General features: G+C 50.5%; 2 protein-coding genes and 1 long non-coding RNA gene across 3 annotated transcripts; 2 read left to right on the top strand and 1 right to left on the bottom strand.

Annotated features, from left to right (window-relative positions):
• The first annotated feature begins 985 nt into the window (after positions 1–985).
• LOC128937889 (maestro heat-like repeat-containing protein family member 6) lies at positions 986–7119 on the top strand. The gene is made up of 14 exons (XM_054277759.1): positions 986–1857; positions 1952–2098; positions 2258–2406; positions 2664–2811; positions 3052–3239; positions 3329–3466; positions 3729–3843; positions 4009–4146; positions 4403–4579; positions 4691–4846; positions 5001–5102; positions 5407–5509; positions 5597–5653; positions 6371–7119. Exons 1-14 carry the CDS (start codon positions 1660–1662, stop codon positions 6574–6576), a joined length of 2022 nt encoding a protein of 673 aa, XP_054133734.1. The 5' UTR covers positions 986–1659; the 3' UTR covers positions 6577–7119.
• Positions 7120–7552: 433 nt separating this feature from the next.
• Positions 7553–15123, top strand: LOC128937989 (uncharacterized). Its single transcript, XR_008483116.1, has 3 exons — positions 7553–7684; positions 9083–9183; positions 15040–15123. It is a non-coding gene; the product is annotated as an uncharacterized LOC128937989 (long non-coding RNA).
• NUP35 (nucleoporin 35) lies at positions 8587–16057 on the bottom strand. Its single transcript, XM_054277906.1, has 9 exons — positions 15981–16057; positions 15071–15241; positions 12992–13119; positions 11631–11691; positions 10891–11032; positions 10447–10516; positions 10228–10356; positions 9233–9400; positions 8587–8877 (listed from the first exon to the last, which is right to left on the bottom strand). The coding sequence occupies exons 1-9, from the start codon at positions 16012–16014 to the stop codon at positions 8800–8802; spliced, it is 981 nt and encodes a 326-aa protein (XP_054133881.1). The 5' UTR covers positions 16015–16057; the 3' UTR covers positions 8587–8799.
• Positions 16058–16652: the final 595 nt, after the last annotated feature.

The following is a 16652-nucleotide window of genomic DNA, read 5'->3' as shown; positions in this document are numbered from 1 at the left end:
GGGGAGGGTGACTGTCCAGGCATCATCTGCCATGCAGTCACAGCTTAACTGCCCCTTCTACCCAAAAGGATCCCTTCCAGGCACAAAGGCTCTTGCTCCCCCAGGGCAGGAGCTGTGCTTTTGGGCAGGGAGCAGCCATGGACAGCATCAGCCTGTACCAGCTGTTGGACTCTGCTATCGAGGGCGAGGTTGGCATCAACTTTGCAGTCCTGTAAAAACTTCTGCAGGCCATGCTGGAGCAGCAGGAGACCCTACTCATGGTCTCCCCACTTCCTTAGCAGCGCTTGTCACTGTCCTCCTTGCACAGGCATTGTTTGAACCTGTGGCAGCAGGTCTTTGCCATTGAGATGGGATTCCATGATCCAGCACGGAGCCTGGCTTGGGCAGGAGGTGCTGGATCCATCCCTGCTGACCTGGCTGTGTGATGGACTGCACAGGGCAGGATGAGGGATTCTAAGCCATGGGTTTGTACTAGGGTCTCCACAAGGAGGTGGGCGAGATGAACACAGAACAATCCAGCATGGAGCAGGACATAGAGATGATATAGCAAAGACTTGGCCTGCTGAGCTGCTACCAGTTCCCCCAGGAGGCAGTTGAAGGCCCGACCCCACCTCAGGGACTCTTCCACAGCTCCTGCTGCCAGCGGTGCCCAGGGGACAGAGCAGCATTGGTGCTCTGGCCACAGGTCCCGTACCTGTGTCACGCCCCTGCGAGTGTGCTAGCCACCCAGCACCGGGACTGGTCCCAAAGAGGCTGTGGAAGGCCCGGGTGCCCTTCCTGCTCTGCTGCATTGGCAGCCGTGGGGGCTCATTCTGCTGCCCTGAGCAGGCAGAGCAGAGGAGCAGCTGCTTCTTGTTTGGGCCGTTGCTAAAGTTCCTGCTGGGCTGTGCCTTCAACACTTGGGACAAGGTCTTGCCTGCAAGCTGAGGTGGGTGGGGGTGTCCCCAGGGCACGTGGGGGTGTGTCCTGGGGCTCTCTGTAACACAGTGCACCGTGGTCACCGTGGGATGGAACAGGCCAGAGCGTGCAAGGGTGACCCTTTGTGACACGTCGTGCTGTAGGTGCTGGTGACACCACGGCCACGCCACAGTGCTCAGTGCACACTGTGGAACAGAGCAGTGCTGTGAGGAGTCCCCACACAGCCACGTTGTTCCTTGCTTTTCCAGGCGTTCTCTGTGGAGGTCACCTTGAGGCCACACTGTGGGTCTCAGTGACCCAGAGCCTTCCCAAGGTTTCTCTGCTGCAGGTGCCCTGAAGGGCAGTGTGTCAGACTTGCTGACCAGAGCCTTTACAAAATGTTTCTTGTCACTGTGGCAGGAGGCCTTCAGGCCAGGCTGCAGGACTTAGTGTCCTGCAGCTGTTCCAAGCCTTCCCTATTGTAGCTTTCTTCAAGGCACAGCTGCAGCCCTCACTGCCCTGCAGCTTTCCCAAGGCGTCTGTCCTGCAACTTGCCCTTAATCCCGACATAGACATGGCAGAGAGACCTCCCAACACACCCAAGAAGGTGGAGAATTGCCCTTGTGGCGCCGCACTCCAGCGACGTGCTGACTTGGAGCAGCTGCAGCTGCTGCAGAAGAGTGAGTGAAAGAGCTGGGCCACAGGGCTGGCCTGCAGCCAGCTCCACCCTGCCCCATCCCATCCCATCCCTTCCCTGCGGACATGCCCATGGATAGGACAGAAGAGGGGCTGGGGCATCCTGGGGCTGTCCCTGCCTGGGAGACTGCAGGGCTGGGCTGTGCTCTCTGGCCTCTCCTGCAGCTCCTCAGCTCTGGCATTCCTTGCTCTTTGCCAGATGCAGCCAAGGACCCGGCACAAGGGCTGGATCCTGCCCGTAGCTGCTGGCGCTCTGTAGGCCAGGTACTGAGAGCCATCCCCTCCTTCTGAGCCGAGCATCAGCACTGCAGCACTGCACGGATCATGCCTCTCTTCCCCGTTGTTCCTTCTTTTGCAGAAGTTCGCGAACCTCGCTTGGTGTCGAGAGATGATCAGCATGTTCACCAAGGGTGCAGCAGAGGCTGGCCCCACAGCCCCTCAGAGCATACCTCCTGCTCCCAGCCTGGATCAGTTTGGGGAGAGAGTTGTCTCCAGTCCCAGTCAAGTAAGCAGCCTGTGGCCGGGGCTGGGTGTCCCCAGCAGTGCCGTGGCGCCTCAAGCCTTTGAGGCCGGCCCAGTGTGGTGGCAAGGGAGGTACTTCTGAGGGGAAGCTGGGCAAGCTGCTGCTCTGGCAGCTCTGCAAGTCTCCCTGTGCCTTGTGCAGGTGCCAGGCTTTGTCAGGAACATGCACCAGAGGCTGGCGTCCAACGAGCCTCCAGACGACTGGCTGTTCATGGACATCCTGCGGCTGACCGAGGAACAGCCCACTGATGTGGCAGTGACCCTGCTGCGGTGTGCCCCGACATGTGACAGGTACAGGGCCCTCCTGCCTTGGGGGCTCAGGCCTAGCCCTGTACAGCCAGTGCAATGGGCTCTGCTGGACAGGCAGAGAGTTCCAGGAGCCACTGGAGCCTCCATTTCCCAGCGCTGGCTTGTCAGCCCACAAGCCTCCTGACGTGCTCCCTGCCTACCCCTCAGGGCACTGTGGCTCTGCCATCTGGGCCCTTGTGGCTGCCCAGGCCACAGTGCCCTGGCTGAGACCCCCGTGACACCCAGCCCTGGTCCTGCAGAGCTGCCGCAATCATGTGGAAGACCATCGCCTCGTCAGGAACGGCAACGGAAAAGGTGCTGCCCACACTGCTGTGTGTGATGGACGGCTGGCCCATGCAGAAAATGTACACGGCTGACGGGGACAACAAGGAGGTCTTTGCCCTGGCTGTGAGTTTCCATAGCTGGCCTTTGCTTGTACGCAGGTTGCTGCTCCAGTGCCTCTCCGTCCTCTGCCCCACTGCAACATATCTGCCTGCCTCAGGCACTGGCCTGACACCTGGCTTGGGGGCAGGGTTCCGGGGCACCAGGCCGGCTGCTCCCCCTGTGTCTCCCCTGGCCTCTCCCTTGTATGCTCAGGCCTTGCCACTCCATGTTGAGTGCTGTCTCTGGATGGTTTATCCTTTGCAGGCAACCAGGGTGATTTGGGAGATTCTCCGCCTGCCCTGGTGCCCAGAGCCGTTTGTGGAATATTCCCCCCATCTCCTTGTGGCTCTGCTGTACCAAGTTCACACCAGTACAGAGCAGATGTCAGAAGAAGTAAATACTTTCTGGAAGAAATGTCAGGAGGAAAATGGCATTACCGCCAACCCCAACAGGTGCTCCATGCCCATCCTCCTGTCACTGCCACGTCCCCAGGGCTGCAGGCTGGGGTCCCAGCATAACCTGGGCTTTGCTCTGCACACAGCTTTGTAGTGGGCACTGTGAAGTCATTGCTGTACCATCTGCAATGTCTGAATTTACTGATGGCTCTGGAACGGAAGTGTGCCTGGGACACGCTGCTCCGTGCTGAAACCCACCACTATGCAATGGGTCTGCTGGCCAGGTGAGACCTCGTTCTGCCCACCGCCCCTCTCCTTTGTGCCCGCATGGCCCCACACAGTCCCCGCGGTCATGGGTGGCAGGGCCTTGTCCCCAAGGGAGGGATGAGCGGACTGGAAAAGGCCGGCACAGGAGGGTGCCCGGGAACAGCCGCCTCCCAAAGCGCCCCCGGGCTGCTCGGGAGCAGACCAGAGCTCTGTGAGTCGGCCCTGGGACAGGTTTGCCCTCCCGGCCCCGGAGCACCAGTGCCTTTTTCTCCCCGCCAGGGAGATGCGCCGTGTCTGCCAACCTTTCTGCTCCTGCATCGCACTCCGCCTGCTCTGCCGGCTCAGCACGGAGGAGCCATGCTGGGAAATGGGCTCCCTGGCGTTCCTGGTGGAGGTGAGCGCCACGGCCAGCGCTGCCTGGCTGAGCTGCCTCCCAGCCCTCTCGGAGCCGCAGCTGCCTGGGACGCTGCCCGTGCCCTGTGCTGCTGCCTTGGCTGGGCCCTTGCACTTCTGAGCTCCTGCCCGCTGGGCACCTCTGTGCCTGCTCTGTGCCTTTCAGGTCCTGGATTGCCTGGATTTGAGTGAATGGGGTAACAACATCCTGGAGATCTTGACCAAGCACCTGCTGAGCGAGTCCATGGAGATGCAACGCCTGGCCCTCAGAGGCCTTGTGATGCTCAGCACAGACCCCTCAATGGTGAGAAGGAGGCAGCAGCTGAAGCTGTGCTGGCAGCGTGGGGCTGGGGCAAGCAGCCCCTTGGGCCTGGCTGGGCTTTGGCAGCTGTGGCAGCTGCTCCCAGCTCTCCAGGATCGCTGTTCAGCTGCCTGAGTGCTCTGGGACAGGCCTTTGGCCTCTGTAGACTCCATGGCAGGCCGGTGGGGTTGCACTGCTGGAGCAGTGCTGGTGGTGAAGCTTCTCATGGATTCACAGCACAGCCTTGTGTTCCACATAGGCCAAAAAAATGTGCAGCCTGTCTGAACCCCTCATGGATTTCCTGAGGAATGAAGACATAGAGGTGGTCAAGATGAGTCTGTCTGTGTTCACAAATATACTCGTGAACAAGGATATCCTAACATCCTGCCCCACAGCCCCCAAACTGGCTGCCGCGCTCCGGCCCCTCTTTGACAGCGTAAGGCTCTGTGCCCCCGGCCATGGCCCCTGGCTGCTGCCCACAAGTGTGGTGCCCTGTGGCCTGTTGGGCCTGGAGAATCCAGTGCTGAGTTTTTTTCCTTTCCAACAGGACAACAATGAAGTGCAGTGGCTCTCCATTGGCCTCTACAAAGATGTGATAGAATCGGTAGTGGAAAGGGGAAAAAAGGCCCTGAAGCCTCATGTGAGCGAGAGCCTGCTTCCTCTCTTTTTCCACTGCTACGACGAGAACCGGCGTGTGGCACAGGTGAGGCCTCCTGGGTGTCCCCTTGGGAGGGGCTCAGCTGTCTGCCCAGCCCCTGGCACCTGACGGGCTCCAGCCTCCTCCTGGCCTTGGCACAGAGATGCGGCTCCTGTGCCCTGGGCCGCGGTGCCATCTCTGGCTCTCTGCTGCCCTGCAGACCTCTCGGGAAACGCTGCTCTCTGCAGTAAACTTCCTGAAGAGAAGGGATCTCAAACAGCTGCTCAAGTTGGATGACCCGTGGAGCTTTGCCGAGCACGTGGTAAGGACAGGCTGGAATCCCCAGGCCAATCCCCGGAGAAGCCGCCTGCCCAGGGTGCCCAGTCTGTGGGGCTGGCAGCTGTGGCCCCTGCCCAGTGCCGCAGGCAGGGCCACCAGCCTGCGCCCCACACGCCGCTCCCTTCCCTGGGCCGTGCGGGCTCTTCTCCGGGCCCCTCTGGCCCCGAGGCCGGTGCCGAGCAGCCGGGCCTCAGGGCTCGGTGGGCCGGGAGGGCCGTAGGGAGCGCCCGGCCCGGGGGCAGGGCCCGCATCAGCCCTTTCCCTCCGTGCCCTGCCGGTCTCTGCAGCTGGCAGAGGACAGGAGCCGAGCGGCCGAGCACCTGCGCCAGGCCCTGCCGTACCTGCAGAGCCCACAGGAGCCCGTGCGAGAGGCGGCCGTCAGATCCATTGGTGAGCCACCAAGCCGGCTCTCGCTCCCTCCCTTCCCCGTGGCCTCAGGGTCCGGGCCAGGGGCCGTGACGGGCTCTGTGTTCCCAGGGACCGCCGGGATGCTCATGAGAGGACAGCGGGAGGAGCTGCAGCTCATCTGTGAGGGTGAGTGAGGCCGGCGGGGTGTCTGTCTGTCTGTCCGCGGGAGCTGCCAGGGGAAGCTGCACGGGGTGTCTGTCTGTCTGTCTGTCCGCGGGAGCTGCCAGGGGAAGCTGCACGGGGTGTCTGTCTGTCTGTCTGTCCGCGGGAGCTGCCAGGGGAAGCTGCACGGGTGTGTCTGTCTGTCTGTCCGCGGGAGCTGCCAGGGGAAGCTGCACGGGGTGTCTGTCTGTCTGTCTGTCCGCGGGAGCTGCCAGGGGAAGCTGCACGGGGTGTCTGTCTGTCCTGGGAGCTTCCAGGGGAAGCTGCACGGGGTGTCTGTCTGTCTGTCTGTCCGTGGGAGCTGCCAGGGGAAGCTGCACGGGGTGTCTGTCTGTCTGTCTGTCCGTGGGAGCTGCCAGGGGAAGCTGCACGGGGTGTCTGTCTGTCTGTCCGTGGGAGCTGCCAGGGGAAGCTGCACGGGGTGTCTGTCTGTCTGTCTGTCTGTCGGGGGAGCTTCCAGGGGAAGCTGCAATCCCTGCCCCGGCTGCGGCGGCTCCGCTCCTTGTGCGCACGAGGGGCAGCGTCGGGAGAGCACGGAGCCTTTTCAGAGATGTCATTTGTGGCCAGCACCTTCTAGCTGATCCTTGCTGTATCCTGCTTCCTCCAGGCCGTGGCAAGAGCTGAGTGGGCTGGTCCTTTCAGGGGCTTTTCTCACTCTGGCCGTGGCTCTGTTTGTTTCAGCCCTTCAAGCCCTTAACACAGATGAGAGCCCCTCCAACACAAACCTGATCGTTCAAGTCATGTTGGATGAAAGAGCTACATCACTAAGTTCATCTTCTGGATCGAAACAACCAGGACAGCAGCAGATGCCATGCAGGAGGAAACAAGCTGGAGATCAGAGGGGAGCAGCTGGAGCTCCAGGCCCAGCTAATGCTGGGCAAATCTGACCTCACCTTCCCTCTTTACTGGTCCCTCCCTGCGGCCCTCAGAACCTGCCTGTTCCCTTCTCCCAAGCTTTGCCATGAATAAACATTTCAGCTTCTTCACCTCATTTGTATCTTTGTGGAGCTGAAGTGGATCAAAACCTGAGCCCTGGAGCACACAGGCCCCGTCCTGCCGGTCTTTTCTGTGCTGCGTTTTGTGCAGAGAAGCAAAACACATCAGGCTGGAAAGGTCCCTGCCCTGGAGGTCTGGTTTCACAACACTGTGAAAGACCTAAGGGTCTTGCTGAGCACACTGAAGGTCAGCAGTAGGATACAGAGCCTGGATTTCAGAAGAGTCAACTTCAGTATTTTCTGAATCCAGCCGTGAGGGATTCCGTGGCAAGCATCCACTGGGGGCAAAGGAGCTTGGAATGCTGGAAGTTATTCAAGAACAGGTTCCTTGAAAGCACAGCAGTGGTCCTTCCCTACAAAAGGGAGAGCAAGAGGGCAGAAGCAGAGATGGCCCTGATTTCTAGTGAGCTTTGGGTGTGCTAAAGAGGAAGCAAATGAAGCAGCAGTACAAGGGCTGACCCACGACTGTCCCACTGTATGGAGCGCTGTCCGGCAGCGCTGGGATCCTGGGTTTTGGTCCCCACAACTGAGGAATTACAGCTCCTGCTTCCTACACAGTCAGGAACCCAACCAAGTGAGGCCAGAGTGGGGAGGCCCCTCCAGTCTCTCTTGGGCATGGCTGCAAAACAGCTGCTGCTTCTTCCTCCTCTTGTGTTTGGGGTTTGCTGATCCCAGAGCCAGGTTGTGCTCTGTTTTCCAAAGACTGTTCAGAGCTATTTATTCTGAGACCGAGTTTCAAGCAGCTTTTCTTGTTCCCTGTTTCAAATGTGGGAAAGACAAGTGCTCTGTGCAGTGGGGAGCCCTGCAAGGTGCTTACAACGGCATCTAACCCAAATCTACCCTTTTGCACTTTAAATGTGTGGTTTTCTCCAGCAAGACAGAGCTCCTCTGGCTCTGCCAGTGCCTGTTCTGCTGCCTTTGGGCTACCTAATGTTGGGATAAGGAACTTGCACCAATTCCAGAGTTTGCAGTGACAACAAAGATGCTGAATTTGAGACGGGTAAGTTAGTATGGTGACTATATAAGGCTAAGCTGGAGTCCTAAAACTCCTTTGATGCTGTGAAGTTTGCTCAGCAGTTGAGAACTTGAGTATAATTGTAGTTTTTCTCTCTGCTTTTGTGTTGGAAAGTATTTTAAAGATCCTGTAGTTCCAGTTGCCTGGCTATGGGCAGGGACACCTTCCATTAGAATTGGACTAATCCATCTTTACCTTCCCTCCTCTGGATTTGGATCTAATGTGGATATATCAGCTGATTAGATTTTGTAGCTCAAAGAAATAGGAACAGGACTTTCCCACTATCCCATCTAAAGCCTCCCTGTGCAAGTGGGAAGCCATTCCCTCTGTCCCTCCAGGTTCTTGCCCAAAGTTCCTTTCCAGCTCTCTTGGAGCCCCTTTAGGCACTGAAAAGGCTCTAAGGATTCCCTGGAGCCTTCTTTAGGCTGAACAGTCCCAGTTCTCCCAGCCTATCAGTGACATGCTCCAGTTCTTGGACCACTTCCTGGTCCTTGCTGGCCTCTCCTGGTCCTTGAGGTCCTCTGCATCCATCCCAAAGCCACCACAGCTTGCACAGATAGAAGCTGCCCTCAGCTGCCTTAAGGGAAGAGCACACACAAACCTCCTGCTGTTGGCAACAGGGAGTTGGGGGAGAGCAGCCTGGCCTCCCAGCACTGCTAGAAAACTTTTCAGCTGAGGAAGGAGTTTTGTTTCACTGGAGACAGCAGCTCCCCCTTTGGCTTTAAACACAACCAAAGGCACAGTCACTGATTAGAGGCTGAATAAAATGATGTATTCCAGTGCTGCCCACGTCTCCCTCAGGGAACTGACAGGCTGCTGGGTTCAGACAGCTTTTCTTAATGAGACAGAATATTTTCACAATGATGCCATCAGAGAACAAACAGGGGTAAAGCACTTTTATTTACACTTACTTAGTTTGTAAAACCATGTGTCCACTGCCATCATTTAAAGTGCAAGCTACATGTCTTCTGAACAAACTGAAGGCATACCAGGTGCTATGTAAGGTAAAATACTGCCACCAGTAGTTATACAACTAACTACAAATGCCAGTAGCATAGTTCAAACCCTGACCAGCTTAGTGTGTTACTTCCTCTTGTATATTACCAGCCAAAAACATATTCCATTGCTTTGGATACAATACTTTCATCTTTCCTAGGAGTTTGTCTGTCAGAAACCACCTAGAAGGCAGGGAGAAAAACAAAAAAAAAGAAAATAGAGAGCATCAGTCAACATGTAGTTAATAGTTTTTACACTAAGCATTTATTTCTTCTTTTTCTAAGTGCTACATATTTTGACAAAATATGTTTGAATGTTCAAAACAAGCTCTTAATCCCTGGAAAAGTGCCAAGTCAATAGTTAAGTATTTTTTAATTATTATTTTAGAGACTGAACAGACTGAGCTTGTACTGGAACCACGTCATTAAAGAACTGACAGCAAAAGGTAAAGGTCACATTGAAGTTAATGTCAGCAAAGGCTCATTGAGGTAAGGGGAGACAACACAAAAACAAATGTTTCTGTTTCCCTTCAAGTACCTGATAGTCACTAGTGGAAGCCTTATATGCTGTTGCCAGAGGTCTCATGGTAGAAATCCTTGCACTGTTATTTGCAGGCTGTGTTGGTGTGCCAGCAGATTTTGTAGGTGGAGTGAAAATCGAAGACATTGAGGATGTAGAGCTTCTTTCATAGTTTTCCATCAGACTCTTAAATAGAGGGTTAATATGATGTAAACAAATACTGAAAAGCAGTATTCCAACCTTTATCATCTAAAATTATCTACTATTTGAATTTTTTTGATAAAACATATTTGGATCCCATTACTCTTCAGTATCATATATCCTTAAAGGAGACAAAAAAAAAAATCTGTGGAGAATGACTGTTATTTTCTTAAGCTAATGTACAGTATCCAGGGCAAAGGGCTGCAAGTATTAAAGGTCAGGATATTGCCAATACCTAGACACTAATAACTCATGTTAACATTAAGACTACAAGACAGCCATGTCTACCCCCAACTACTGCTTACAAGTGAGTGATCATGTTTTTATAGGGGCAGGTAGGAGAACAGGATTGAAATTTCCTTGCTAACAAATTTTCAATCCAAAGTACTAAGATCAATTCAAGAGCCAGAAGCACATAGTCACATAAAAAATAGAGAGGTACAATTAGGAGCAGCCACAGTCTTAACCTGCCATTACGTATCTACTGCAGGCCCTAAATTCCAGTCAGAAAACTTATCTGAATTGTGTTTTATATTATGGTTTCACTTCCTTGTCTCATACAGCAATATAATTGTGTGCATTTTAAGTTCCAAGGAGCACAGAGATTGTTCATAATGGTCTTTCTCAGCAGGAAATGTGGACAAGTATTTAAGAAAAAACTTATGTAAATGTGTAACAGACTATATCTATATAGATGAACTACCTACAATTTGCAATTCCAAAAGAAAAAAAAAAAATAAAACACATCAGGGAAAATAAAAAGCAAGGCCAAAAGCAGAGTGCCTTTGAACTAAAAGCAACTATTAACTTACTTTATCTATACAAGGCTTGACACCAATCATGATAGATTCACCAAAAATTTTTCCATCTTTGCTTAAGGCTTTCCGGGCTTGAAGCTTAGACTGATATCGAATATGCATCCAGTTTCCTGCGTTGGACATCTGAATGAGATGAGGTGAAAATTGTGAAATGTAGTTTTTAAAATGCTTAATTCACAATGTTTCTGATATAAGTGGCAAACTAAGACATACCACATGCTTTAATATGTTTCCATACTGAGCAAACTGTAGTAGAATATAGGAAGCTGATGCTTGAGGAAATCTGAAAGACAGAAAAAAGTACTCAAAATTTTTTAAGAATTCAGGTTTAAGAATTCAGGGGTTAAGATACAACCCTATGAAGCCTTCACAGAAATGCAGAAGAGAGCACTGTAATATCAGCAGCAGTGACTTGATATAAAATACCACCTTCTAGGCACTTCAGCACACACCCCAACAGCAGAATGGTGCCTAACTAGAAAAAATATGTGTAGCTCAATTTAAGATGCCTCACTGAAATGTATGTGTTTGCTTGCTTTAACCATAGCTGTAATTGCAGCACATACCAATGCCAGACAACATCAATGCCCGAGGATTTTTCTCATATGCTCTAAAGACTTCACCCAGGTTTTTCTGATACTTTGGAAATCAACTTACCCAAATACAGTTACCCATGTGTCATCAAGTTGATCTTCTGAAGTAAGGGAATCACCTTGAGTATAAAAAGGATCCAGCTGAGCAGGAGATAGAGTAGTCTTCTTAGGCTGCCCAATGCTTGCAGGGCTGAACATGCTTGAAGCTGTTAAATTGAAATGGTATTGCTGAACAAATTTCTTTTGCAAGACAGAGGTTTATTTTAAAAGAATAAATTCAGTGTCAAGCATTTGACTTGTATGTGGAAGAGTTTGATGGGGATTTACAGACAGAACAAGTAAGTCAATCATAACTTCACATCTGCAAACACACTAGGAAGTTTTTGTAACTAGCAACCTAGTGTTCTCTTTGACTTCAAAACACCAATAGCTTAATACAGTTGCCAAATAGGAACAGGCCAACAGAATTAAGCTTAGCAAGAAGCCACCAGTTCATACACAAGATATCAAACCTTGTGAAGATGGAAGGCAATCCATCAATCTCAGCTTCTTCACTCAATTACAACCACCTCTGTGCTCAGTTCAACACCACATTTGGAACAGGCAACCAGAAAAGCTGCTTGAAACTCAGTCTCAGAATAAATCATTATTTCCTACTCACACCCATGCACCTTTTGAAAAGCTAACAAATACACCACCTCTTCATAAACTAGCAAGGAACTGATGTAGCTTGAACAGTGATGATTTTTCTGTATTAAAGAAAGCAGTAAGAAAAGAGAATAGAAATTTTGACAGGACATCTACCTGCTCCTGGAGTTGATGGCAGAATTCCAGTGGATGGGCTCTGTGATAAAGTAAAGCTGGCCTGCATTAATATACAGAAAGTAACAAATTATTCTTATAGGCATACTGCTCAGATCAAGTGATTTAAACATTCAAGTAATAACATTAATTTTTTGCCTTAAGTTATTCCTAACTTTTCAGAGAACAGATATTTACAAAAAGCTTACCAAGAGCTATTAAAGAAAAGTTATTTGACAGCATATTTGACATATGCTTTGTGAAACAAAGTAGCTTTAAGTATCAATAACCAGAAACATTCCTAAAACAGTTCATGTCACTACTGCTGCACTGTAATAATTCACACATTCATGTGCATCCTGATGGGAAGGATATTAGTATCCTAATTTTATCAGCATTTTCACTGCCTAAAGGGTTCAGAAATCATGGGAACTTTTCAGAAGGCAACACTCAAAGACTGCTCCTTCAGTTTAAAGTGTTCTCCTGGCATCAGAAGAGTTCAGTGGAAAAGGACCTAGTAATGCTTCATTAGTTAGTTAAGCAGCAGAGATTATTATAAAATTTAGCTCACAGAAAGTTCAGTGTTTCTCCTTCAAAATTAACCCCAACTGTTTGATTAGATATTTTATTCAGAAAAAAATTCCTTCTGTTTCCATAAGTGCCTCTATTGCCTTCTAAGAGGTAATCACAGAAACCTGGAATTATTAAGGTTGGAAAAGATCTCTGAGATCGAGTCCAACTGTTAACCTAACACTGCCATCTTGACCACTAAACCCCTTGGGGACACTTGTCCCCAAGTGCCACTTGCACACATTTTTGAACACTTTCAAAGATGGCAATTCTAACACTTCCCTAGGTGGCCTGTTCCAATGCCTGACCACCCTTTCAGTGAAGAAATTTTTCCTGATGTCCAATCTAAACTTCTTCTGGTGCAACCTGAGGCCATTTTCTCTTGTCCTATTACTTGTTACCTGGGAGAAGAGACCAGCCTCTACCTTGCTACAACCTCCTTTCAGGTTGTGCAAGGGTCCTTCTGGCAATCAGCAGCCCAATAAACTTACAGGAAAGTGAAAAGCTGACAAACAAAGCTGAATTTGAGAACATAACCGACTTGCATAACTGAGGATCACTTGCATTTTTCACTTCCTGCTGAACTGAAAATTGGCAATAACAGCAAACTGCTTCATGACCACAGCTCTTGTTTGAACAGGTACAGCAAACAACCTATTCTAAGCAAGAGCATGATCTCTAGGCTCAAAACTCATTTTCTACAGCAGTTTATACAGCTAAGTTTGAGAATTCACTGAGGCAGTAAGCTGCCTCACATCTTCTGCTAAGAACAGGCCAGTGCTGAAGACACTTACTGTTCTTTTTAGGGTCAGAGGTGATGATCCAAGCCCAGGACTAGATAACTCATCATATATGCTTCTAACTGGTGGAGCACCACCTTTATCCTTATGTGAAGGGACTACTGGTTGTGGGGGAGACCCTCCTGCAATTCAAAGGAACAAGAGAAGAGCATGAGAAAACTTGTAATTTTGCTTTGGTGCTACTTGTTGTTGAAACTTCAGTAATACATTCAGCCTTACTCTCATGTTCATTGTTGTTGAGATTTGATTGTTTCACTGGAGGTTTGTAGAGCCATCTGTTCTACCGAAGTGTTCAGGTTTGAATGTTCAGGTTTGAATGTTTATAATACAGAAGTCTTATTTAGAACTTTCAGACCTCTTATTAACCCATTATATTCACTGTTTACATGTTCTTTCTCTGAAGTCCTGAGCATGGCTGTATCTTTCAATTTTAAGCCAGGCTAGAAATCTATTTTAATTGTTTCAGAGACTAACCTGCCTATAGTACAGATGCAAAAGCAAGATGTATAACAATTGAGATGAGATTTATAAAAATTGAACCGTACCAAAATGCACAGAGACATTGCACATTATTGTCACATTCCCACTGTCCAAATTCCTTGGCTTCTCATCTAATTTCATATTAAATAAAAATTGTAAGTTCTTGAGAGCAAGGACTAGCTTGCATATAGACAGGATGAAGTGAAACCAGCCAGGATGAAGTTAAACCAGCTGCCCTCCCATTTTGTAAACTTTGGGACTTCCAGTAGAACAGAGAATTAAACTTCTTGAAAGAACTTGATGTATCTTAACTCTTTGTGTGGATTTACCCCAGGGGGAAAAAAAAAGTAGTTTGCATCAAGTTTTCACTTGCAAAACGTTTGGAAACCAAGCTTTTCCAATCCTAAATTCTGAGCTTTAAGGCTCTACTCTGAACTGTTTAACACATACAAGAACTGCTACTGTTACATGGAATAATGTGCATTATGTAAAGCACTCTCCCATCAAGGTTTGCAGTTTTTTAAGTGATGTACTTGATCACTCCCTTTGGGAAGTCTGTGTTAGTGTCTTACTGGTCACCTTTTCCTGAAATTGATACTCTGAGGCTATAAAAACCCCTTTAAAAACCCATTTGGTGAAATTCACATGATTACATTCAATTTCAAAAATGTTTTTGTAAGAGGTTTGTTCCCACATGTGTAAGGGCAGGCAGGCAAGAGCAAGAAGCAGAAGACCAACAAACCTCCATTATGGAACATTTTAAGCTGAAAGGGACCTTGTAAGGGAAAGATCATTGAGTCCAATCCAGCCTGACATTCAAAGAAGAGAATATTTTATTAAGAAAAATTCTTGCAGTACTTTAATCCTCAGTTTTTCCTTCAAAATGATTTCAAAATATTAACACCATCAGATGTTAAATTATGCCAACTGATTTAGTACAAAAGCCAAGTTCATCCTTGGCATGTCAACTACTCACTCATTCTTCTCAGAGAAGAAAATAGATGTACAATACTAACATGGGTAAGAACTTCTCCTAGTCTGATTAATAAAGTGGCTGAAGAGAAATGAGCATCTACAGCTAGGAAAAGTCACTTCTCCAGTCCAATGACAGCAGACATCAAGTTTAGCTACAACCATTAGATACTAATTAAGAAGTTTATTTTCAGTTTTTCTCCCCCCAGTTTTTGTAAGTTTGATAACCTGTACGTTTCCTTTTAGAATTCAAAGAAATAGAAAAGATTCTGCAAAGAAATCAGCAGTTTGCACAAGCTGCATTTCCTTTGCCAGCAGGTATCTCTGTTTTCAACATCAATGTATGTGCAATTGACTTGTAAAAAGTCATATAATTGGTTCTGTATTAGGAGAGGTTTATTGCCTTCCCTGTAAAACAAACTTTTCCCAATATCAAAACAGTCACCTTTAAAACATTTATATTATAATTGAATACACTGAGTTCGCCACTTAATCATTGGAGTTTGCTTATAGAAAGAACTAAAACTATAAGGATTCAAGTCTGCAGCAGTCATGCAGAACAATGAGACAAACCAATTTTTTGCTTTCAGGACAATTTTCCAACATGGAACAAATTCTGACCTGCAAGTAGTGGAGACCTTGTTTCCATGGCACCGACTGAAGGGCCGTATAAAGCACGTGGCTGCGGAGTCACTGGTGCAGGTAAGTCACCCATCAAAAACCCAGGGAGGAATTGAGCACTAGTTCCTTGTTTTGGAGATGTCGGGGAGCCAAGAGTCATTGGTTCAGCTCCTGAAAACAAAATTTTCAAATATGAAAAAGAAAAGTGAAAGAGAAAGGTAGCTGTTTCCATTGCGGGCTCTATGAAAGAAACATAACACAAGATACAGGAATTGATTTAGATCACAGAATCCCAGAATTGTTAGGGTTGGAAGGGACCTCTGGAGACCATCTACCCCAAACCCTGTGCCAAGGCAGGGTCACCCAGAGCAGGTACACAGAAACGTCTCCAGGTGAGTTTGGAATATTCTGGAGGCTCCACAGCCTCCCTGGGCAGCCTGTTCCAGGGCTCGGCTACAAGAAGTTCCTCCTGACGCTGAGACAGAACTTCTTGTTTTGATTTACGGCCATAACTCCTCTCTCTGTCGCTGGGCATCACCGAAAAGAGCGTGGCCCCACCGCCTCTGAGATATTTACTTGTATCGATGAGACCAAAGCCGGTTTCATCAATTATTTTACAAGTAAGCCGAGTTCATCACAATGTTGCATTTTTCGCAATTTCAAGGGGCGGCCGATCGATCTAACCCCGCTCCCCTTTCGCGAACCGCCCCTTCCCGGCGCCGTGTCCCACCCCGGCTCAGCAGCATCCAACCCCCGCCCAGCGCAGGGGCTCGGTCCCGGCCCCACAGCCCTCACAGCGGCGCGGGAACCCGCGGGGCGCCCCCGGCCGGCCCGGGCAGCGCAGCCCCCGAAGGGCGCCCGGCAGAGCCGGAGCGCGGCGCGGCCCGGGGGAGCCGCAGGCCCAGTTCACCTGCGGGCGGCAGCTCCATGGCGAAGGCGGCCATGTCGGCCCGGAGGGCGGGAAAGAGGCGGCGGCGGTGGCTCCGCCGGGCGCTTTCAAACCGGACGGAGCTTCCTGCCACCGTCACTTCCGACCCAGCCCATGAGGACAAAGCGGGGCGGGCGGAGCCCCGTCATGGGCTGAGGGTGTCGGGGCCCGGCATCGACTTGTGCCGGCCGGTTCTCTCAGGGCTGCCTGGCAAACGGTCCCTCAGGGACGGGCGGGTTGCGAACGGAGCTGAGGGAGCCGCGGGCGCTGTTACCAAGGGCTGGTCCTGGGCTGCTCCCGCGGGCTGGGAACTCGGAGCGGCCTCCCCACCCTGCCTTCCCCAGGGAAAGGTGTCAGTCAGTGCCAGGCTGGGGGCGGCCGCCGGGACAAGGCAGTGAGCTGCTCCCCCGCGGATACGGGGGTCGGTGACCACGGACAGCGATGGTTGCCTGATCCCCGCGTTAACGTTTAGCATAGAATCGTGGAATGGCTTGGCTTGGAAGGGATCTTAAAGCTCATCCAGCTCCACCCGCTGCCATTGGTAGAAACACCTTCCACTATCCCAGTGAGCCCCGTCCAACCTGGCCTTGGGCACTTCCAGGGATGGGGCGGTCACAGCTTCTCTGGGCAGCCTGTGCCAGGGCCTGCCCACCC

This window comes from Melozone crissalis, unplaced genomic scaffold (genome assembly GCF_028551555.1).
Source record: "Melozone crissalis strain CALT ecotype California unplaced genomic scaffold, PUWL_Pcris_2 ptg000023l_1, whole genome shotgun sequence".
Taxonomy (NCBI): Eukaryota; Metazoa; Chordata; class Aves; order Passeriformes; family Passerellidae; genus Melozone; species Melozone crissalis.
Note: the sequence above shows the minus strand (reverse complement) of the source record. Positions and strands in the feature narration are given on the sequence as shown.

What these genes read in the sequence shown, in the direction of transcription:
- LOC128937889 (XM_054277759.1), top strand. Translation starts at nt 1,660, where the DNA reads ATGCCCATGGATAGGACAGAAGAGGGGCTGGGGCATCCTGGGGCTGTC. An exon ending in TGTGCCCCGACATGTGACAG is followed by an intron (nt 2,407 to 2,663) that starts GTACAGGGCCCT and finishes CTGGTCCTGCAG; the next exon opens with AGCTGCCGCAATCATGTGGA. An exon ending in ATTACCGCCAACCCCAACAG is followed by an intron (nt 3,240 to 3,328) that starts GTGCTCCATGCC and finishes CTCTGCACACAG; the next exon opens with CTTTGTAGTGGGCACTGTGA.
- NUP35 (XM_054277906.1), bottom strand. Translation starts at nt 16,014, where the DNA reads ATGGCCGCCTTCGCCATGGAGCTGCCGCCCGCAG. An exon ending in ACATGGGTAACTGTATTTGG is followed by an intron (nt 10,517 to 10,890) that starts GTAAGTTGATTT and finishes TCTGTCTTTCAG; the next exon opens with ATTTCCTCAAGCATCAGCTT. An exon ending in CTTCCACTAGTGACTATCAG is followed by an intron (nt 8,878 to 9,232) that starts GTACTTGAAGGG and finishes CCTGCCTTCTAG; the next exon opens with GTGGTTTCTGACAGACAAAC.